This window comes from Eublepharis macularius, chromosome 2 (assembly GCF_028583425.1).
Source record: "Eublepharis macularius isolate TG4126 chromosome 2, MPM_Emac_v1.0, whole genome shotgun sequence".
Classification (NCBI taxonomy): Eukaryota; Metazoa; Chordata; class Lepidosauria; order Squamata; family Eublepharidae; genus Eublepharis; species Eublepharis macularius.
The window spans coordinates 234150667-234174052 of record NC_072791.1 but is presented as its reverse complement, the minus strand read 5'-3'; the positions used below and the strand labels follow the sequence as shown (position 1 = coordinate 234174052).

The 23386-nt window shown below is 47.9% G+C and overlaps 1 protein-coding gene across 2 annotated transcripts in view; it reads left to right on the top strand.

The window, feature by feature from the left end:
• The window catches only part of HYCC2 (hyccin PI4KA lipid kinase complex subunit 2), a 102828-nt gene that overhangs the window by 41747 nt on the left and 37695 nt on the right, over positions 1-23386 (top strand). For both annotated transcript variants that reach the window (XM_054970171.1, XM_054970172.1), the window contains exons 3-7: positions 7597-7719; positions 7897-7998; positions 21522-21701; positions 22368-22448; positions 22605-22720. In XM_054970171.1, coding sequence (XP_054826146.1) covers positions 7669-7719; positions 7897-7998; positions 21522-21701; positions 22368-22448; positions 22605-22720 — 530 coding nt within the window. In that variant the 5' untranslated portion in view covers positions 7597-7668. The remainder of the gene's footprint in view (positions 1-7596; positions 7720-7896; positions 7999-21521; positions 21702-22367; positions 22449-22604; positions 22721-23386) is intronic.

The window sequence follows — 23386 nt, the reverse complement described above, 5'->3', positions numbered from 1 at the left end:
CCACCTCCAAAGGGAAAAGGCCTGCAGAACCTACTGTCCACTCTAAAGCAAAAAAGAGTAAAGCAAGGGAATGGCAGGATGAGGACTCTAGTGAATCAGACATTTCCCAAGAAGACTCAGCAACATCCCTTAGATCCTCAGGGAGTGAAGAAGGGGAACTGTCTGAGGAGGAAGAGGTGGACACTAACCAGTCTCAATATAGGCTGTTCCCCCCTGAAATGTTTTCTAAATTGCTCACCAAGGTATTAAGGACCTTGGAGATTTCACCCTCTGCTGCAGGAAAAGGGGAGACGGAATCCTCTTACCCTCAGGGGTTGGAAAGAGCACTGCCAAAGATGGGACCAAAGCACTCGGGAGTGTCCCTGCCGGCTATCTTCCACGATGTCTTGAAAACAGAATGGGACAATCCAGCAAAACCAAAGCTATACCAATCCATCTTCCACAAGTTTTATGCCTTGAGCCCAGAGGATGCTAAAAAGCTCAAACTACCAATCGTGGATGATCCGGTCACCAGCCTGGCCACGACCTCGGTGTTACCCATGGACGCAGAGGGCATGCCTAAGGACCCGTCAGACAAAAAGATTGAACAGGCATTGCGCAGAGACTTCGAGGCTTCGGCTGCGTCCCTGAGATCATCGGCAACTGGATCCTTGTTCGCCAGGGCAGCTTTCACCTGGGCCTCAGATTTGGCAGCAGCAGGTAGAGAGGTACCCAAGGAGGTCAAAAACGAGGTAAAGAAAATTGCCTTAGCTGCAGCCTTCGCAGCAGACGCCACTCTGGATTCATTCCAAATGTCATCCAGAGCCATGGGCTTTAACGTAGCAGCACGCAGAAATACGTGGTTAAGAAATTGGGACGTGGACCAACAAGCCCGCAGCAGGGTTGCAGCGATTCCATACTCGGGATCTAAGCTCTTCGGAGAGGCTCTGGACAAATATCTAGTCGAAAATGCTGAAAAGAAAAAGGTGCTCCCATCTAAGAAGAGAGACCTCCGGTACAAAGGAAAACATTCCTTTCGTGATTTCAGGAGACCAGTCAGACACAACACCGACAGACCATTCAAGAACAGATGGCAAACCAAGTCAAGATCCGACTCCAGGCCCTTTGGCTTCAGGAAGGCGGCCACCCAGTCCAAGGGACATAAGAAGAACACCTCCGCATGACTATCCCGGCAGAGGGGAGACCGAGCTCATCGGGGGTCGCCTACAGTTGTTTGCACCCAGGTGGAGGCAGACGATTACAGACCAATGGGTATTGGAAACGGTATCCAAGGGCTACTCCTTGGAATTCGAGAAAACGCCACCCAAGAGGTTCATCCATGTGTCAAGGAACCAATCTCAGCAAAAACACCGGAAAATAAAAGAAGCCATTCATCACCTCTTACAGATCGAGGCCATAGAGCCAGTGCCTTTTCAGTTCAGGAGACAAGGGGTTTACTCAGTGTTTTTCATCGTCCCGAAGAAGAACGGAGAGATCAGAGCCATCTTGGACCTGAAGTGGCTGAACCTTCACGTAAGGTCCAGACGGTTCAAAATGGAGACGATGAGATCCACTACTGGAGCCATACAACAGGGGGATTATCTGGCATCCATAGATCTGTCGGAGGCCTACTTGCACATACCTATACGTCCCTCTCACAGAAGGTACCTGCGCTTCGCCTACGACGGGGAGCACTATCAATACACGGCTCTCCCCTTCGGCCTGAAATCTGCACCGAGGGTATTTACCAAAGTCCTGGTGACCTTGGTGGCCTACCTCAGACTGCAAGGAGTAGCCCTGTCGCCCTACCTGGACGACATTCTAATAAAGGCGCCGTCCCTGCAGGAGGGACAGGCGGCAGTAGCACGGACCATAGCCTGCTTGGAGGACCACGGTTTCATTGTGAACCGACGAAAGAGCATACTATCTCCATCGCAGAGGATTGTTCACCTGGGGGTGATTGTGGACACTGTGCTGGACAAGGTTTTCGTTTCTCAGGAACGACAGCAGAAGATCTTCTCACTGATCAAGTCCATTCAGTCGGGCAGGCAGGTGGAGATAATGCAACTGGCCAAGCTGCAGGGCATGCTGGTATCCTGTCAGGATACGCTCCAGTGGGCCAGATTTCACACCAGACCCCTTCAAAGGTTCTTACGCCCTTATCAAAGTGTCATATGTCACAAATGGCACAAACTAGTGGAGATTCCCCTATCTCTGTCCAGGGAGTTGAACTGGTGGCTGGAACCGAGCAGATTCACAGTAGGTACCCCCCTCAGGGAACCGAACAGGAGACAGATGACAACAGATGCCAGCCTGACAGGTTGGGGAGCCCACACGAAGGACAGGATGACACAAGGGGAATGGCTTCCCGAAGAAAGAGAAGCAAGCATAAACCTCCTGGAACTCAAAGCCATAAGGAATGGCCTATTAGAATTCGAAAGCGACCTCATGGACAGTCATGTGATGATTCTAACAGACAACATGACAGCGAAGGCCTACATAAACAGGCAAGGGGGCACCAGGTCCAAGCTCTTGACAAGGGTGGCGGAGCAGATCTTTCTATGGGCAGAAAAGAACGTGAAATCACTGAAGGCAGCCCACATTGCTGGACAACAGAACACGCTGGCGGACTGGCTGAGTCGGAACAGGGTGGATCAGTCCGAATGGGCTCTGAACAGACAGGTGTTTGTGCAAATATGCCAAAGGTTCGGCACTCCAGAGGTGGACCTCTTCGCCTCCTTGGAAAACAGGCAAGTACCACTATTCTACTCAAGGTACAGCGAACCAGAGGCGATGGGCGTAGATGCACTGACTCAGGAGTGGCCACGATGTCTTCTTTATGCCTTCCCTCCACCGAAGATCATCCACAGGGTGCTTCAGAGGATCCTCGACCAAAGGGCGAACGTCATACTGATAGCGCCGTTCTGGCCTCGGAGGCCCTGGTTCCAGGATCTCAGGAGGATGTCCGGCGGGAACCCATGGACTCTGCCGTACAGGGAGGACCTTCTAACACAGGGGAACATTCGGCATCCAGACCTGGCGTCCCTAAGGCTGACAGCTTGGGCGTTGAACATGTCCAGCTCCGGGACCTAGGATACTCGGAGAAGGTCATTTCCACGATGTTGGCTTCAAGAAAAGGTTCTACCAACAAAAGCTACAATAAAACGTGGAAAGTTTTCAACGACTGGTGCATCAAGACTTGCCACGATCCGATTTCGGCGCCCGTGGATCAGATTCTTCTATTCTTACAAGATGGTTTGGACAAGGGGCTTAGTACCAGCACGTTGAAGCGGCAGGTGGCAGCAATTTCTGCCATCAGAGGCACCAAGACTGGTTCATCTCTCACGTCGCACCCCCACATCAAGAGGTTCTTGAGAGGGACCACCTTGCTGAATCCGCCCCAAGTACATCGTTTCCCGACTTGGAATTTGAATCTGGTGCTGAAGGCACTCACGAGGGAGCCATTTGAACCTATGGCAACCTGTTCTTTAAAAAACTTGTCTCTCAAGACAGTCTTTCTAGTGGGTTTGACATCTGCCAGGAGAGTGTCGGAGATAGGGGCACTCTCAGTGAATAGGGACTTGTGCATTTTTCACCAAGATAGAGTAGTGCTAAGGACAGATCCTGCCTTTATCCCTAAGGTCAACTCGTCCTTTCATAGGGGGGAAGACATTGTCCTACCCTCCTTCTGCACTAACCCTAAGCATGACAGGGAAAGGGAGTGGCACAGGCTAGACGTTAGGAGGGCCCTAAGCTTCTATATAGATAGAACTAGTCAGATTCGCAAGGGAGAGTTTTTGTTCGTTTCGTTTAAGCAGAACGCCATGGGTGAAAAAGTTTCCCCATCCACACTAAGTAGATGGATCAGGGAATGCATTGGTTTAGCCTACAAGGCTAGGAATTTATCGCCCCCAGAAGGCATCACTGCCCATTCCCTCAGGGGAACAGCCACCTCAGCAGCTTACAGGTCCTTCCCATCCCTGGAAAAGATATGTAAGGCCGCAACGTGGAAATCTGTCCACACCTTCACCAGGCATTACAGGATAGACCAGATGGCCTCGGCCGACGCGGCCTTCGGCCGTAGGGTTCTTCAGCACGTCCTAGATCCATAGAGAGCCCGCCCCTGGGTTAACTGCTATGCTTATGTCCCATAAGTCCTGACTGCCCCACTCAGACCACTAGAGAATGGAAGATTTTTCACTCACCGTGAAGCTTCCTTTCTTGGTGGTCTAGGAGTGGGGCAGTCACAATCCCACCCAATACAGACATGGTTACAAACGACAGGGACATAGCCGACAAGGACGTGAGGAAGGGACATATAGCCTTCTTTAGTTCGTTAGACTGAGATCTAGTTATAATGTTATGTTTTTTCAATAAAGTTATCAAGTTGCCGTTGTAGTTATCTGAAACAGGACGGTTGCAGTCTTGACCAGAACTCCGGGGGAAATCGTTGAGGGCTTGAAAAGGAACTGGAGCAGCCTGGGAGCCCCTCCCCCTCAGGATCGCGTGTTTCGTTCGACCCTGCTCAAGAGACGGAGGAGGAGCTACCCATAAGTCCTGACTGCCCCACTCCTAGACCACCAAGAAAGGAAGCTTCACGGTGAGTGAAAAATCTTCCATTCCCCCCTCCCCATCTCTTCCTTTGAATGCTTTGCTCTGTTTATGAAAGTGCATTGCAAATGCCTGTGTTGTTAATTTTCCTCTGGAAGTAGGGTTGTCAGTCCAGCACTGGCAAACCTCAGAAGATGCCAGGTGTCCCTTTGACACCGATGTCACTTCTAGTGTGAACCCAGAAATGACATCACCATGTTTGCACAATGCTCTAGGATCCATCTGAAACTCTGTGGTAACCATAGAGTTTTTGGTGAATCCTAGAGAGTTAACATAGAGATGTCACTTCCAGGTTTGTGTCAGAAGAAACATCATGCTGTTGGCACAAGGTTGACACACACACACCCTCCCCATTGGCTCCCACTGCCCCACTGAGGCTAATGAGCTCTCCCGCTTTGGGCCTGCCTGTCTGGAAGACATGAGGTAGGTGTGTGCTGTCCTTACCATGGGAAGTACTTTAGTTAAGCGGTGAAGGAACAATAGCATTACTTCTCAGCATGATCAGTGAAAGTCAGTTTTTATGAGCTGTTGACCTGGGGAAGAGAGAGGAGAATTAACCAATATCCTCAGCAGTTCAACAATCCGCTACTTGTATACATATCTTATAAAAAGGAAGCTCTGCTTACTTTGTGATCCGTTGCTGCCTTTGGCACTACAACCACTCTGTCCTAAGAGTCTTTCTTTCCATAATTACTTAACAGCCAAATTAGCCTGGAATTCCGGACCCCCCACTAATCTGTAGATTATAGTTCATTTGGCTGTTTTAATATTTCAGACTCTCAAGACGACCTTCCCAAGACTTTGCATTTGTAAGCAATCAGAACATCAACACAGCGAGAACCTTAATTTTGTTAATGACAGTACTGGTGCAGTTGGAGTGGAGGGGCTTTGTACAGAAATAATGTTAAACTAAATTGATAAACCTGAGGGACTAATTTTATGATTTGGGAATATTTTGGATCTTGGTTACATTGGTTAATTGGAAATCGTATTTGAAGACTTCTTTCAAAATGTTTTTACGAGCTTCATAGATACTGCCTTTTAGTATCCCAGCAAAAAACGTACAAAATGGAATCAGTGACATCTATTTAGTAACAAAAAACTTAGTACTGGTCAAGATGGGTAGCTGTGTTAGTCTGTCTGTAGCAGTAGAAAAGAGCAAAAGTCCAACAGCATCTATAAGACTCACAAAATCTGTAGTAGGGTGTGAGCTTTCGTGAGTCTGTAGAAGGGAGCTGTGACTCACGAAAGCTCAGACCCCACCACAGATTTTGTGAGTCTTGTAGATGCTGCTGGACTTAGCACCGCACACCCTTGCAGATCTTATGTGAGGAACATGCACGTTGCTTTTCCACTCCATTTTCAGTTTTATTTGAACGTGGAGTCTTAGCTGCTCTGATAGATGGAACTTGGTAGAACGGGGTCCCCAGTGCGGTTTCTGTGGGTGACGTGGCACCCTCTGGCACCTTTCCTGGGACCTGCCAAGTGTGCTGGAAAGTGAGCAGGGCTAGGTGGGGCCTTTGCCAGCAGGGCTTCTGCGGACTCCAAGGCGGCCTGTTCATCAGAGCTTCTGCACGAAACCTTGGAGAGCTGCCCTCGGAGCCATGCCTGGCCTTGCTCCCTGCCATGCTGTGATTGGCTCTGCCTCCTGCGGCGGGACTCCAGAGCTGCCCTCAGGCTCACAAAGGTTGGGGGCGTCTGGGCGAGAAAGTGTGTGCGGAGCCTGCGGCAGCAGGAGCCTTCCTTGGTTAGAGTTTGGCCAAGCAGAAACCCTGAGCTGTCAAAGTTAATTCTAAATTAGGTTGCAACACCACCACTTTTTTAAAAAAAGGACAGCAGATATTGTAACACAGGCAGTTGCTAATTGGCAATTTCTTTGAACTAAAATATCTTAACAACAATTGAACACTTGAATTTGAAGCTGAAAACGTTATTGTTTGGTATAGTTGCTAGTTTTCTAAATGAATTTTCCTAACTATACTATAATTTCAGACTTGTGCTCCATTGAGTAGGGCAATGACTCTTAAAGGTGGGGGGGCATTCAGAACTTTTGGGGGTGTTTTTAATTCTGGGCAGCCCTCCTTTCTACTTACAATGGACAGAGCTACTGAAATGCTCTTTATTTTATTTTAGATATCTGTGCCCTGCTTTTCTTCTCTGTGGGGACCCAGAGAGACTGGCTTCCTTCTCCTCACCTTCTCCAGTATTTCTTGTTTACTCAGCCCTGAGTCTAAAATTCCAGATTTCTTCCCCAGGCTGCTTAAGTGGGGCATGCAGCAACTAGGGATGGGAGCTATAACAGTAAGGCGGTGGCTGGTGCCTCTCAAGCACAAGGGAAGGGTCTCCCTGGAGTGTAGGCCATGATCCAGGCATAGATCAGAAACTGGTTGCTTTGGCTAGAGAGCTGTTTTTATGCTCTTACGTGGCACTTGTGGCTTGGAGGGCATTCAGTGACAAAGTTGCATACTTGGTGGGGATGGTGGATTCAAGGTTAAGAACCTTTGGAACAGGTTTCACAGCTTCTTAGGAACAAACAGAGGAAGTAGACATGTTGCCGTTATGACTTCAAGGGACTCTACAAAACTGTTTTTCCTTTGTTCCATGGCCAGCTTTATCATTCGAGGATGTCACATGATTTTGTTCCATAATGTATTTTAGCTTGTTCTAGTTGTCTACCCTTTGTACTATATTTGGTAAGAGACTGAGTGTGTATGCTTGCCTTAAAGCAGCGGGCACTTCTCTGTTCCCTTTCACCCTCTGAATGTATTAACTGCAATAACAAGCATAAAGAATTTCTTTTAAACAAAAATAGGGTGACCTTTTTAAAAAAAAAAATCGGTTACCTGGAGTGGTTTGTTCCTTGTAGCTGGTTCTGCATGTTTTGTTACTCAGTTACTGTTTTTCCTTTGCATCTGACGAGAACTGTGATTCTCGAAAGCTTATGCTCCAGTAAAGTTGGTTGGTCTTAAAGGTGCTACTGGACTCTTTTCTATTTTGCTACTACAGACTAACACGGCTAACTCCTCTGGATCTGTTTTCCCTTTGCGAAGGTGAAAAAGGAGTAGAAGTTGTAAGAAAATGCTTGGATCAGAACGTGGGGTGGTAGAAGAATGGCTATCAGAATTCAAGGTGAGAAAGCCGAAATCTATTTGCCGTTTTCCTGGGAGGCTTCTCTGTAGAGGGGGATTTTTGTGCCACTGGCCTTCTGCATGGGATGTGCAGAGGATCTTTGTGTTGGTCACTTACGGTAGTCTGTGCTGAGAGGTAAGCAACCCATTATTAACATGGATATATTGCTTCTTCTAGGCATTACCTGAAACTCAGATCTCCAGTTATGCTGCCACGCTTCACCGGAAGAAAACATTGGTGCCTGCTCTTTATAAGGTCATTCAGGACCCAAATAATGAGGTATGAAACAACCAAATTCATTAACAGTGCAACTCTGAACTCTGTCAATCAGCCGTATTTTAAAAACAGTGTCGCTGCTGTTTTATTATTTGATTGAATGGTGGGGGGAGGGATTTTTAAACCCTTCCACCCTGCTTTATTCTGTTTTAGGACTGAGAGTTGCAAAACATGTTTCCAGCTGAGTGCTATCTGTTTTTACTGTTGAATTGTCTCCAGTGCCACTGCTTGGTTTTGATGATCGTCATTGTACAGAGAGGTAGACACAGGTTGGATTTCTTGAAGAATTGCATTACGAATCTGACAAAGGGGGTCTTTTGCAAGTCAGTACAAGAGTGTTGGGCTCCGTTTTAGAAGCAGGATACAGAAAAGAGTTTAATTTCCTACTGTAGGAAATAAATAGGCTGACTCCTTAACCTTTAATGTTAACAGCGCTTTAACAAAGCTACTGTGATCTCCTGCTTGTGAATAGCGAAGAAACAAAGAATTAGGCCGTCCCTGTAATAAACTATGATGCAAAAAGGAGGGAGGTGAATCCCACAGGGAACAAAAGAATCAATTTCATGCCATTTATAATACAATGAGTCAATTTATAAGTGCAATTGAAAGTGCAAAGTGCTAACAATTCATAAATATTCCCACAATTTAACAAATTCATAAATATCCGTTCACAAATGTCCATACAAGTCCATAAAAGGCAACATTTCATATATGGGCATATATGGGAGAAAGCCCATATATGAAATGTTGCCTTGTATGGACTTGTATGGACATTTGTGAATGGATATTTATGCATTTGTTAAATTGTGGGAATATTTATGAATTGTTAGCACTTTGCACTTTCAATTGCACTTATAAATTGACTCATTGTATTATAAATGGCATGAAATTGATTCTTTTGTTCCCTGTGGGATTCACCTCCCTCCTTTTTGCATCAATGTGAATAGCGAAGAGCAGAAAGAATTATACATTGTAAGGCCATGAAAATATACTAGTGTCAAACCCTAAGTGGAATTTTGATGCCTTTTTTCTTGTAATAACAGGCCCTACGTAACGGCATATCAGTCACTACCTTTGAAAGTCCTCTTAGTGTTGAAAGAAATCTCCGTTGTAGCCTGCTGTTTTGGGAACCCAAGTCTGAGACCCAGCTCTGAACTGATTTCTTCCTTGAAGCTCTCTGAAAATGAGAGCTTAGAAAGTCATATAGGCAAATGTAAACTTCAATGAAGATGTAAAATGTAAACAGTGCAACAGTTAACCTACCCCGCTTCCCAGAAGTCGTCGCCTCTGGGCAAGTTAGCGATGGCCCTCCTAAAAATACTGCATTTCCCAATTATCCACCAAGTTTTTAACTGCTAATGTAAAATGAACAGGCAACAAAAACATATAACATCTCTGTCCATATAGCCTGAAGTTCAAGTATGGATGGAATGTTCGGAAAAATATTTCAAGTAATCCTTTGCTAACAGCACAGTAAAATGCAGACTTCTGATTTTCACTGTGCAACTGTAGCAATAGAATTCTCCAGTGGTCCTAGGAGTGGGGCAGTCCTTACTTTTGGGATATATCCTCCTCCTCCTCTCCGAAGGCAGGGTCAGTCAGCTGATTTTGATCCCGGAGGGGAGGGGCTTGTCCCTGGAATCCCCGGTCTTTCTGGCCCTGCCATCCAAGCAGGACGTCTTCAGCAACACTCTGCAGAGCACAGCGATCCCGGTGAAGAAGAAACTGCCAGAGGTGAGCCGGGTGTAGTGGTGTGCGCCTGTAATCCCAGTACTCAGGGAGGCCGAGGCCACAGGCAGTGCGGAGCTCGCAGGGGAAAGGAAGGGCCCTACCGCCTACTCCACCCCTGTTTTGCTCGGAGTGACGGCGAGCATTAGAGCCGACGGCCCTAGGTTGCTCCTAGGTTCTACGACCGCAACCGCAAAATTCCACCGAGGTTCCCCACCTTCGGGTTGAGAGGAACACCACCACCCCCAGATGGCCAGAGGGTGCGGTGTTTGAGTCCGCGGTAGCCTGTTGTAGAGACTGATATTATCGGGAACTCCCTCAGGCTTGGAAGGAGCAGCCTCCAGCAGCAGCAGAGGACCTGCTCCAACCCCGGCAGCCTGTGGTAAGACTGATCCTGCAGGTAACGGGGGCAGCGAAAGGAAGGAGGGAGGAGAAAAGATTAGCAGAAGCCTCAGAGCCAGCTTGCTCTAAATAAAAGGGAGCTCTCCTTTGTTTCTCTTTCCTTTCAGCCGGGACTTGTGAGGTATGCTTTCACTTTCATTTCTCCTTTTGGAGGGAAAATTTCTGTTGGCAGAATGTCAGCAAAGGCAGGCCTAGCCACCTCACAAGCCTCAAAGAGCGTAAGCCTGCGGCCTAGACTGTCCAGACTCTCAGGCATCAGCCTCTCCTGGGCCTCTCAACAGGCCAGTGAAAGAGCAATGCCCAGGGGCCTGGGTGGCAGAATGTCAGGAAAGACAGGCCTAGCCGTCTCCCAGGCCTCTAAAAGTGCAGGCCTACAGCCTCTTCTAGGCCTCCCAATAGGCCAGTGAAAGAGAAGAAGCCCAAGGGCCTGGACCCGTCAGGCAAGAAGGCCTGGGAAATTCTCCGGTGGTCCTATGGGAGTGGGGCATTCTCTACAAATGGGAAGTGACTCCTGTCCAGCGCAGGGTCAGTCGAAAGTTTGATGATCCCAGAAGGGGAGGGGCTTCCTTCTCTCCTCAGTTTTTTCTGACCCTGCCTGGGTGCAGGACGTCGATTTGCTCTCTCTGTAAGAGCACGAGAACACGGAGCTTTATACAGCAAAAAGCAAACAAACAAACCCACAGAGGAAAATCGGACAGGCTCGCCGGGGTGGAGAGGGCTTCGGCTTTCTTCCCCCACCCCCATCTCCGTTTGCTCTGAGTTGGTCTCTTCCATCTCCTGACAACTCAGAGCGACGGCGAGTAGCGGGGCCGACGGCGCTGGAAACTCTAGCTTCCACGGCCTTTGCAGGAGCTCCTGCACGGGATTTCAGCCTGCGTGCTTGAATTCCTCCCTCCTCTCATCCTCTCCTCGGTGAGGGTGCAGGAGAGCTCCAGAAGACCGGCAGGAGTATCGTCGGCCTCTGGGCTTTGATCTTAGCTCCTGCGCGGGCTTTTTGCCAGCACCTCTTCGCTTGCAAAGAAAAGCGGCAGCCGGCAGAGAGAAAGGTAAGAAGCCTCGAGGGCTAATTCCTTGCTGCCTTTAGCTTTGGGGCTGGCTGTGTAACTATTCTGTTAGTTTTGCTGAGTTTGCCTCCCCCCCCCTTCCCTTTTCATTGCCTTAAGACTCCTCTATCTGTTTCATAGGGCGGGAAGAAACAGAGCCATGGCAGCAAAGGCAGGATTGTCTACGACCTCGGACGCTCTGCGTGAACTAGAGCTCCCCAACTCTCCAGCCTCCATTTCCCCTCACCAGTCTCCAGGGAATGAAGGGGAAAATATTGAATCTGACCCTTCCGTTCAGGAGGCCAAAGCACACACTATGTCATGGCTTGGCTCAGAAATGAGGAAGGAATTTAAAGTAATGTTAAAAGAACATGGTTTACTTAAGGAGGTTTCTACCCCTTCAGAGAGGCTAGGCAGGAGTAAAAAGACAGGCAGGTCTAGACCAGGTACTTCCAAGTCAGGCAAGCATAGGGGACCTTCTCCTCCCCCTCCAAGATCAAAAAAGAGAAGAGAGGAGGAATCTGCTGCCCATAGGGAACTTAGCCCCTGGGAAGATGACCACTCCAACTCAGGCATGTCAGACATCTCTTCAGTTCAAGAAGAGGGAGAGTTGTCAGAGGAGGAGGATACAGTGGCATCTACTCAAGTGCGATTGTTTCCTCAGGAGGTATTTGCTAGATTTTTGCCTAAGGTACTTAGGGTTCTTGAGATTTCTCCAATGTCGGCTGATAAGAAGGAAACAGCCTCTGCCTTCCCACAGGGATCAGAAAGGGCTCTTCCTAAGAAGGGGGGTGCGCAAGCTGGAATTCGTTTACCGGCTGTTTTCTATGACATCATGAAAGCAGAATGGGAGATCCCAGCTAAGTCAAAGGCTACGCAGTCAGTGGTCTCAAAATTTTATGCCTTGACACCAGATACGGCAAAAGAAGTAAAATTCCCTGCGGTAGACGATCCCATGTCTAGCCTGGCTACAACTTCAGTTCTCCCCATGGGGGCGGATGGCCTACCTAAGGACCTTTGTGATAGAAGAATTGAGCAGTCCTTAAAGAGAAACTTTGAGGCCTCAGCAACGTCTCTACGAGCCTCGGTAGCTGGCTCCTTATTTGCTAGAGCGGCCTTTTCCTGGGCATCGGACTTGGCTGCAGCGGGGAGTGACGTCCCCAAGGAAATCAAAGACGAAGTCAAGAAGATTGCATTGGCCAGAGCTTTTGCGGCAGATGCATCAATGGACGCTTTTCAATTTTCATCCAGAGCCATGGGATTCAATGTAGTGGCCAGAAGGAATACCTGGTTGCGGAAATGGGAAGTAGATCCTTCGGCTCAAGCTAAGGTGGTGGCTATTCCATTCAAGGGGACCAACCTTTTTGGAGAAGCTTTAGAAAGATTCCTGGTGGAGGACAAGGAGAAGAAAAAAGTACTGCCTTCAAAAACGAAGGAAATTCAGCACAAACGGAGATTCCAGTCCTTTCGTGACCAAAAGAGGTCTCCTCGCCTCGGGAGTTCCAGGCCCTTCAAGGGACAATGGCAATCCCGGTCCAGAACGGATACCAGATCTACATCGTTCTCCAGATTCGGACAATTCAACAAGACACAGAAAAAGGAGGCCTCAGCATGACTACGCTGCCCCAGATCAGGTCCCAGAGATCAGGGGCAGGCTACAGGAATTTGCAGACGTATGGTATCAGACGATCTCAGACAAATGGGTTTTAGACACGGTGACAGAGGGATACTCTCTAGAGTTCTTCTCTCTTCCACCAAGACTCATGCTACGACTACCAAAGAACCCTTCCATCTTAAAGCACCAACTTCTGTGGCAGGCAATTCATCACCTGCTACAAATCAAGGCTATAGAACCCGTACCGATGGACCAGAGGGACCAAGGGATCTACTCCACCTTCTTTATAGTACCAAAGAAAAACGGAGACTTCAGAGCCATCCTAGATCTACAGTGGCTGAACAAATTCATCAAAACACGCAAGTTCAGGATGGAGACTTTAAGAACTATTGCAGCAGCCATTCAAAAGGGAGATTTCTTAGCCTCTATAGATCTCTCGGAAGCGTATCTGCACATACCGATAAGAGAATCACATCGAAGGTTTCTGCATTTTGCATACAATGGACATCACTTCCAATATCGAGCTCTCCTGTTCGGACTCAAGTCCTCTCCCAGAGTCTTCACCAAAGTACTAGTCACTCTGGTGGCGGTGCTTCGGCTGAAAGGAATATCACTTTTTCCTTACCTCAACGACCTTCTGATCAAGGCACCCTCCCTGGAACTGGGAGTGGAAACAGTAAGGAAGACATCAGAATGCCTCCGGCGACATGGCTTTGTGATCAACGCAAAGAAAAGCTCGTTGACTCCCGTACAAAGAATAGTCCATCTAGGAGTGTTAATAGACACGGCAAGGGACAGGATATTCTTATCCCAGGAGAGACAAAAGAAAATACGGTCTCTGATTGTTCAGATACAACTAAACCGGTACCAGACAGTCATGGCTCTGGCTCAACTAGCAGGCATGATGGTCTCCTGTCAAGATGTACTTCAGTGGGCGAGGTTTCACACACGACCACTTCAATGGTTCCTTCTTCCTTACCAGAGGGCCATCGCCCGCAGGAAGCGTGTCATAGTGAAATTACCAAGGAGTATTGGTCAGGAGTTGGAATGGTGGCTGGCTCCAGACAGATTTTCGATGGGAGTTCCCCTCAGAGAACCAAAGAGGGTGATCATGGACAACGGATGCCAGTCGTTGGGGCTGGGGAGCTCACTTTCAGAAGCTCACAGCTCAGGGTCCTTGGACGGGAGCAGAGCGTTATCAGAGTATGAATCTGCTGGAACTGAGAGCTGTCAAGAACGGGCTCTTTCAGTTCGAGGCTCAAATGTCAGATGCTCATGTGTTAGTACGCACGGACAACATGACTGCGAAGGCATATCTAAACAGGCAAGGTGGAACAAAGTTCAAAAAGTTGCACGCAGAAGCGAGCATTATAATAAGATGGGCAGAAAACAACATTCAGTCGCTAAGGGCGGTCCATGTAGCAGGAAAGGACAACATCCTGGCGGATCGGCTAAGCAGGGGAAAGATAGACCAGGACGAATGGATGCTGAACAGGGAGGTGTTTCAAAGGATATGCTCCAAGTTCGGCATGCCAAACACAGACCTGTTTGCCAACGTAAGGAACAGTCAGGTGCCACGGTATATCTCCAGGGGCAGGGAATACCTGGCATTGGATACGAATGCTCTGACATGCGAATGGCCAAAAGGACTTCTGTACGCCTTCCCACCAATGCAGATACTTCACAAGGTAATACAAAAGATCATAGAGCAAAGAGCAGAAGTTATACTAGTAACACCACATTGGCCCAGAAGGACTTGGTTCCAGGACCTGATGAGCATGTCGTCAGCAGACCCTTGGTGCCTCCCTATCAGGCCGGACTTGTTGACACAGGGACTCCTGCTGCATCCTCGACCAGAGATGTTTCAGCTCACTGCCTGGAAGTTGAACGCAGGCAGCTAGGCTATTCAGATCCAGTTATAGCTACCATGTTAGCGTCAAGGAAAAAAATCCACAAGTTCAAGTTATAATAATACCTGGCAAGTTTTTCAGCATTGGTGTGCAAATAGGCAGAAGGACCCTCTACAAGTGTCCATCAACGAGATACTGCTTTTCCTTCAAGAGGGAGTGAACCAAGGACTTAGTACAAGTACCCTGAAAAGGCAAGTGGCGGCCATATCTGCTATAGCAGGGTGCAGGAAGGGAAGGTCCCTTACTCAGCATCGGCACGTAAAGAGGTTTCTGCGGGGGGCAGCTCTCCTCAATCCTCCTCAGATCCCTAGGCTTCCAGCGTGGAATTTAAATGTAGTGTTGCAGGCATTAACGGGGAAACCCTTTGAGCCCATGGCCATGTGTAACCTTAGGGAACTTACATTCAAAACTCTCTTCTTAGTTGGAATTACATCCGCCAGACGGGTGTCTGAGTTGAATGCATTGTCAGTAGATAGGGAGCTCTGCGTCTTTCACGACGACAGAGTGGTTTTGAGACCAGATTTGGCCTTTATTCCAAAAGTTAATTCCTCCTTTCATAGGGGTGCGGAGATTAATTTGCCATCCTTTTGCACTAACCCCAAACATGAGAGGGAAAAGGAATGGCACTGTCTGGACGTTAAGCGTGCCCTTAGTTACTATATTGACAGGACGAAGCAGATTCGGAAATGTGAATCAATGTTCATTTCCTTTAGGGGGTTGAACATAGGGAAACATGTTTCTACGTCTACTCTGAGTAGATGGATTAGAGAATACATTAGACTGGCTTACAAGGCTAGGGGTTTGGACTCCCCGGAGGGGATCACTGCACACTCCCTTAGAGGAGCGGCAACCTCAGCTGCCTATAGATCCTGTCCCTCCTTAGAGGTAATATGCAGGGCTGCTACATGGAGGTCTGTACACTCCTTTACTAGGCACTATAGAATAGACAAAATTGCCTCGGCTGAGGTGGCATTTGGGAGGAGAGTACTTCAGCACGCTGTCTAACTCTGTGTTGTTCTTTAACCCTCCCTGGGACATACTGCTTTTTAAAGTCCCATTTGTAGAGAATGACCCACTCCCATAGGACCACCAGAGAATGGAAGATTTAAGTTTCACTTACCGTAAAGCTTCCTTTCTCGGTGGTCCGGGAGTGGGTCATTCTTGCCCACCCAAATCAGAATGGGAGGTCGTGCAGAAGTATGTCTATGGCACAAAGGGCTGTTCAGGATTACTAGTTAAATGAACTGACTATCTGTTATATGTAGTTTTCTCAGTTCAAAGATTGGACTTCATGTCTTTCTTCAAGTTGTGTTAATCAGAATATTGTAGATGGTTGTTGTGGGTTTTCCGGGCTGTATTGCCGTGGTCTTGGCATTGTAGTTCCTGACGTTTCGCCAGCAGCTGTGGCTGGCATCTTCAGAGGTGTAGCACCAAAAGACAGTGACACTGAGAGATCTCTGTCTTTTGGTGCTACACCTCTGAAGATGCCAGCCACAGCTGCTGGCGAAACGTCAGGAACTACAATGCCAAGACCACGGCAATACAGCCCGGAAAACCCACAACAACCATCGTTCTCCGGCCGTGAAAGCCTTCGACAATACATAGAATATTGTAGATTTTGTTTAGAGATAAGGAGGGGTTCTACATAGAGGTTACGAGTACCTGGCGGAAGTCAGGGCTTTTGGAAGAACTGAGGAGAGAAGGAAGCCCCTCCCTTTCTGAGATCATCAAACTTTCAACTGACCCTGCGCTGGAAAGGAGTCGCTTCCCATTTGTAGAGAATGACCCACTCCCGGACCACCGAGAAAGGAAGCTTCATAGTAAGTGAAAGTTAAATCTTCCATTTTCTGCTGGTGTTAGGCCAGCAAAGGCAGGCCTAGCCTCCTCCCAGGCCTCAGAGAGTGCAAGCCTGTGGCCTAAACTTGCCCAGCTTGCAGGCGTCGGCCTACTCCTGGGCCTCTCAAGAGACTAGTGAAAGGGAGAAGGTCTGGGGTTTGCATCCACCAGGCAAGGAAGCCTGAAGTGAGTTGGTGTAATGTTGTGGATAAGTGCCATGAATCATTACCCTGCTGGTTTGAGTCCCATAATACTTTAACTCGGTGGCTGACCTTGAGTAAAAGTCTCAATTACCTAGCAGTTCTGGGGGAATAATGATGATTCTGACCTTATCACACCCCTGACTGATATCACAGTCCAGGCAAGCCAGATCTCATCAGATCTCAGTACGTCAGCAGGGTTGGCCTGGGTTAGCAATTGGATGGGAGACCTCCAAAAAAGAGACCAGTGTTGCAGAGACAACTATGACTGTGTCTGGCGACGCCGGCCTTTTGTCCACCCTCACCACCAGCCCTGCAGCAGCAGACACCCCCTTTAGGCCCTGCAGCACAGCCTCTGGCAGTACCTCAGTTGCAGGTGTCCCCACAGGCCTCCAGGCCTCTCCCACCCTTAGGCCAGTTGCAGCCGACGCCCAGGCACAACTCTGGGGAACAGCCTGCAGCCACCCAGCAGACTCACCTGTCTCCTGCAGTTGCCCAGATGGCTCCACTTCATCCAGGCTCACAGGAGGTTGCCATCAGCCCAAGTCAGGCAGGCACAGGCCCCAAGATGCCAAGGGAGCCACTGGGGAAGGCTCAGAAGCAGCAGGGGCAAGCCAGGCAGAGAGCAGACCAAATGCCACACCCTAGGTGGGGATGGAGTGGGTGGGGCCAGGAGACTGCAGAGTCTACCCAGCCCTCCTATCAGATAGGCTGGGAGCAGGGCCAGTCAGGGAGGTGGGGTGACGATTAGGGCCAGAGCCAGGGAGGTGGGGCCAGGGGAGGCCTTTAAATTCAGGTTCCTGTGAAGGCCGAGGGGGATTTTGCAGGGAGAGACAGTTGGAGCGTGCTGCTACTCCCAGGGCAGGAGAAGGAACAAGGTGGTGCAACCCCCTTCCCTGCACGGCTGAGGCCGGAGCACACCTGCCTGGAAAGCTGGTAGGATGGCAGGCCGTCAGGAGAGGGCGCCAGTGAGGGAGGATCCTCACAGACTGGATGACATTTTCCACCACTAAGGGGAAAGAAATTACATGCCCCCTATTTACATAGTCACAGCCATAGTTACTCATTAACAAACGAACTGGCATGGCCCAGGATGGAAATAAGAGCACAGATCTCGCTTAAGCCTTCAACCTGAGGACCCTGAGCTCAGCCAAGAAGAAAGGGGAGCTGTTAAAAGAAGGGAAAATTCCCTCGCAGGTCTTCCTCAGGAGCCGTATCCTAGAAAGCTCCTTAAGGTGATGAGGATCCTGGAGTCTTCTCCCTTAAGGACTAAGGGGCTGCAGAGAATCCTCCCTAGAATCAGGAATAACCCCATCAGGGATTCCCTTCCAGTAGTCTCCCATACTTGTAGAGGTCTAAGAGGGAAACTTTGGCAAAACTAACTACTCTTATCTCCCCCCCGCCCCAAGTCTTATACATTACTTCCAGGGGTTACTGAGAGGATCGAGCTGCCATTGGTGGATGATGTGGTTTGAACTGGCTGTGTGCAGAAAATTGGAAGTTTCCGCTACATCCTTCAGAGCATTGGTGACAGCGCCACTCCTTCCTAGAGTCACATTCTCTCGGGTCTCAGACCTGGCTGCAGTGAGCAGTAAACTCCTGCCAAAGAGCAAAACTAAGAAAATAGCCCTGGCAATATGCTGTGCTGTGGGCAACAAGGACCATGGTTTTCAGGCAACCAGGCACAACACTTAGCTTAGAAATTGGAACATGGACCATTTGCCCCAAAGCCAAAGTAACCGTGGTTCCTTTCAAAGATATCAACCTGTCTGGAGAAACTCTAAATAAAGGACAGCAGACCAGACATCGAGAGAAGGGTAGTACCTTCTCCCTCAACAAATCTGATCAGAATACTAAAGGGCCAAAGAAGGGAACTCAGTGTGTCTACACCAGGGCAGCAGGTGCGATGGTGTTTGGGGCAAGCTTAAAACGTTTGACAAACCCTTGGCAGCTAATAATAAGAAACAGGTGGGTGTTGGATACTGTGATCAGTGGAATTCAATTCTGTGCCACCTGGTCCCTTTCCCCCTAGATCCAAAGGAATTTGGTCAAATAAAATAGATGCTTAGGAACAAGAAGGTCGGAATGGAAAGGCTAAAATTTGTCATGACTGCCATTCAGGAGGGAGATTGTCTGGCTTCCATCGATCTCTCAGAGGCACTTCCAACATTGGGCCCTTTCCTTTGAGCTGAAAACGGCACCTATGGTGTTCACCAGAATCCTAGTATCACTGATAGCATGGCTAGGCCGCGGAGAGTGGCTCCTTTCCCATATCCAAATGACATCGTGATCTGTGCACTTCAGAGATGCCTGTTGCCATCCCATGGGGCGTTAGATCACAAGAGGTCCAAGATAGTTGAATTGCCAGAGATCCTCAAGCAGGAAAACAACCAGTGGCTGTACCTCATTCAGTCCCACGATGGTGTCCCACTCAGGGAACCAGAGAGAACAGTGATGACCATGGACATGTGTTCAGGGATGGGGATCCCACACCCAAGGAAGAATGGCATCGGGCATCTGATTGAAGGACAAATGATCAACAGGGTAAACTTTTTGGAATTTGGAGCCATCAGACACGGTGTGGTGGAATCTCAGAATCTTCCCATAGGTCACTATATGTTTATACAGAGGACAACTCTGAGGCGGACTGGCTAAGCCAGAGAGTGATGAACCAAGCAGAATGGATGCTATCCAGAGAGATTCCCCAACTGGTCTACCACAGTTTTCAACAAGGCACAAGGAGAAGAAACCCTCAAACCATAGGGATAGATGAGCAGGAAGCTGCCTTCACACGTCCTGTATGTCTGCCACAGTACAGCTATTGCACAGAGCTGTTCAGAAGATCACACAGTAAAGTGCAGAAGTGATGCTAATAGCAACCTTCAGGTCCAGAAAGACATGGTCTCAAAACCTGAAGAATCTTTCAAGCATGGATCCCTGCCACCTCCACTGCAGGAGGGCCCATTGGTGCAGGGATCAATACGACACCCCTAACCAGCTCTGACAAGCCTCACAGTGTGGAGGTCGAACACAAACAGCTAATAGGATTGGACTAAACAGAAGGAATGATTGGTACTGTGCTAGCCTCCAGGAAGAATTCCACAGAGTCTATAAAAATTCCTGCCAAGTTCCCAGAAGAGTGCATGGATAGAGTCATGTAACCTTTGGGGGCCAATTAGGGAGGTACTATCCTTTCTTCAAGAGGGGTTGAAGAAAAGTCTTAATACCAACACCCTTAGACAACAGGTAGTGACCATCCCATCAATTAGGGGTTCTAGGCAGGGACGTTTCCTTATATATCACCGTCATGGCAATGGATTCTAAAAAGGGACCTCATTGTAGAATCTTCCAAGGATTCGCTGGTTTTTTCCCACATGAAATCTTAAATCTGGTATTGAGAGCATTATACAAAAGATGCCTTGAGCCTATGACCTCATGTTCCCTAAATGAACTGACCTTTAAAGTCATCTTTCAGATGAGAATAAAATCAGCTAGACGAGTGTCAGAATGGCAGGCACTAGCAGTAGATAGAGAGCTATGCCCTTTCCTCCAAGATGGTAGAGCAAGTTATGAACAGAAATAACTTTCTTCCAAAGGTGAACTCCATGTTTTCATAGGACAGGAGAGATAGTACTTCCCTCCTTTTAATCTAATCCAAAACACAGGAAGACTAAATAAATAAATAAATAAATCTCACTACCTTGATATATGTAGAGATGTGAGCTTCCACTTGGGCAGGACTAAACAGTGTTTCAGAAGTCTGGGATGCTAGTTGTGTGTTTGCAGGAGGTCCTTCTTGGGACCCAGAGTGTCCTTTTCTTGGCTAAGTAGGTAAGGCAGAAGGTACATAATTCTGGCATGTCAAGCCAGAGGTCTGGAGATGCCCATAGAGGTCAGGGCGCACTCACTGGGAAACAGCGACACAGGCAGCCTCTAAATCCTTTAGTCGTTAGAAACGATCGATAAGGTGGTCACACGGAAATCAGTATATTCTCTCATCAAGAAATATAGGATAGATGTCTTCCCCAGAGACAACCTTTAGCAGCAGGGTACTACTATACACCCTCTAGGCCTGGAAGCTGGACTGCTCACCCTGGGTACACTGCTCTTGTGTGTCCCAAAAGTAAGGACTGCCCCACTCCTAGGACCACTGGAGAATGGAAGATTTGTATTCGCTTACCGTGAAGTTTCCTTTCTTGGTGGTCCAGGAGCAGGGCAGTCCTGCCCACCCAAGTTTTCTTGTGGGGTGGCTTCTAGGATTGGATGAAGAGTTAGGATTCAAGGGAGGGATCTTTTTATTTAAAAAAATATTGAGGGGAGTTGTTATTTTCCCTTCTGGTATTGTGATGGGGAGTCAGGGCTTGGGAACAGACTGGTGATTCCAGGGACAAGCCCCTCCCCCCTGGGATCAAAATCAGCTGGCTGACCCTGCCTTCGGAGAGGAGGAGATATATCCCAAAAGTAAGGACTGCCCCACTCCTGGACCACCGAGAAAGGAAGCTTCATGGTAAGTGTATACAAATCTTCCATTTTATGCTACTTCTATTTCATGCTCATGCATGTAATACTTTGCTTTCGGTTTTAGGAGTATTTTACTTCTATTTTTGTTTATTTTGGAGGATTTGTTTTGACATTCAGTGAAATAGGCTTTAATATCGTTTCTTATTGTACCAATTTTTAAAACACATTAACAAATATGAGACCTTACCCCTTGGAAAATGATTATTTGCTTAGTATTTATCAGTAGGTCAGAATAATAACCTGTGGTGTGTGTTTGGATTGTCTTTTGTAGCTTCTGGAGCCTGTCTGTCACCAGCTCTTTGAACTCTATCGTAGCTCTGAGGTTCGTCTGAAAAGGTTCACGCTGCAGTTCTTGCCAGAACTGATCTGGGTTTATCTGCGTCTGACTGCCAGCAAAGATCGGCAGAGTAACGGCTGTATTGAAGCCTTGCTCTTAGGGATTTACAATTTGGTAAGTAAATCTCTGGGGAAGCAGCCAAGAAGTGCTTTGATCTCTTGCATCGGTATTGACTACAGCTAAATTGAGTCACTGGAGTTTCTTTCCCATTCTGTTACACAGTTTCCAAGATTCTGATCACCAGCAATATTTTTGTAAGCTTAGTTGTAATAGATTTTGACCGCTGTATTGTGCGATGTGGGACTCTTCTCCCCACTCTGTTGATTTTTGATAATTTTTTTTGTGTGTGTGCAATGCTTCATAGGCTGCACCATGTCACAGTATCTCTCTGGAACGAGAGTGCTCATCTGGTGTTACTTTGTGTTTAAAAAGTTATTTTTGTTTTGGTTTCTATTTAGTTCTTCAGAGGTTGTGCATTCCTCTCCCAGTTACTGGAGCATACATGCTACGCATACGTTAAAAAAAGCAAACATAATGATAATGATAGGTATCACGTTGTTTTTGAACAGGGGTTATGGAGTTTCAGGAGTATCAGGCAGCAGCCAGAATTCTATTTATGGCCAAGGAAATTGCTAACAACTTGCTGCCCTTTAAATTGCATCCTCGTCATCTTCTGCAGTGCTGGTTTTGCATTTGATAGGTGAGGTAGCTCCCAGCATACCGACCTAATAATGTGATGCAAGGTAGCTTAGTTTTCCAATAGCTTTCCTTTCGTTGCAGGAAATTGCTGACAAAGATGGGAACAATAAAGTTTTATCTTTCACCATCCCGTCGTTATCCAAGCCATCCATTTACCATGAGGTAAGAAGTAGAAGTTGCCAGTACGGAAGAAACTGGGCCGTGTACATTCCTCATTGCACTGTTTTGGGATGGCCTTGTTCAGTGTTTTGTTCTTGCCTCTCTTTATCCACGTTCATATACTGTAGTTTAAGTAACATGTTGCTTCTTTGATTTAAGCCGTCTACTATTGGATCCATGGCTTTGACAGAAGGAGCCCTGTGTCAACACGACCTCCTCCGAGTAGTTTATAGTGATCTGCACCCTCAGAGAGAAACATTCACAGCACAGAACAGGTGAGCAGAGGAAGCCCAGGACTGTTGAACCACCTTTAAATGAATTTTTAAGAGGAACGTTCCCAGGTTTCTCAGATTCTAACAAGAGCAGACAATGTTAGACATACCTTGGAACAGATCTTTGCAGCAGTCCTTTTGGACCTCAGAAAAGCTAAGGGGCCTTGTGCATTTTGATGTGACCTTGCACCTTAATAAATAATTATATTATAAAGAAAAAGAAAAGCTCAGGGGGCTTTTTTTCAGCTGGAACACGGTGGAATGGAGTTCCGGCACCTCTTGAAAATGGTTACATAGCCAGTGGCCCCGCCCCCTGGTCTCCAGACAGAAAGGAGTTTAGATTGCCCTCCACGCCCTCTTTGTTCCACACCCAAAATGACATCATTGTGCGGTCCTAAGTTGCACCACTGAGTTCCACCACCTCTTTTCCCAGAAAAAAAGCCCTGGAAAAGCTGATCTGTGGGGCTACAGGACCACCTGGACTAATATGCCCTTGGGGTTAATGGCAGTGCTATGTCAGTGGTAATCTGCATGGGTCCCTCAAAGCCGAGAATCGATTTTCCTATGACTGGAAGGGACACATGGCAAAGACTTACCTCCACCAGCACCTTTCGCTGGGATCCAACCCACTAATTACTTTCATAGTGCCAGTTTGGTGTAGTGATTAAG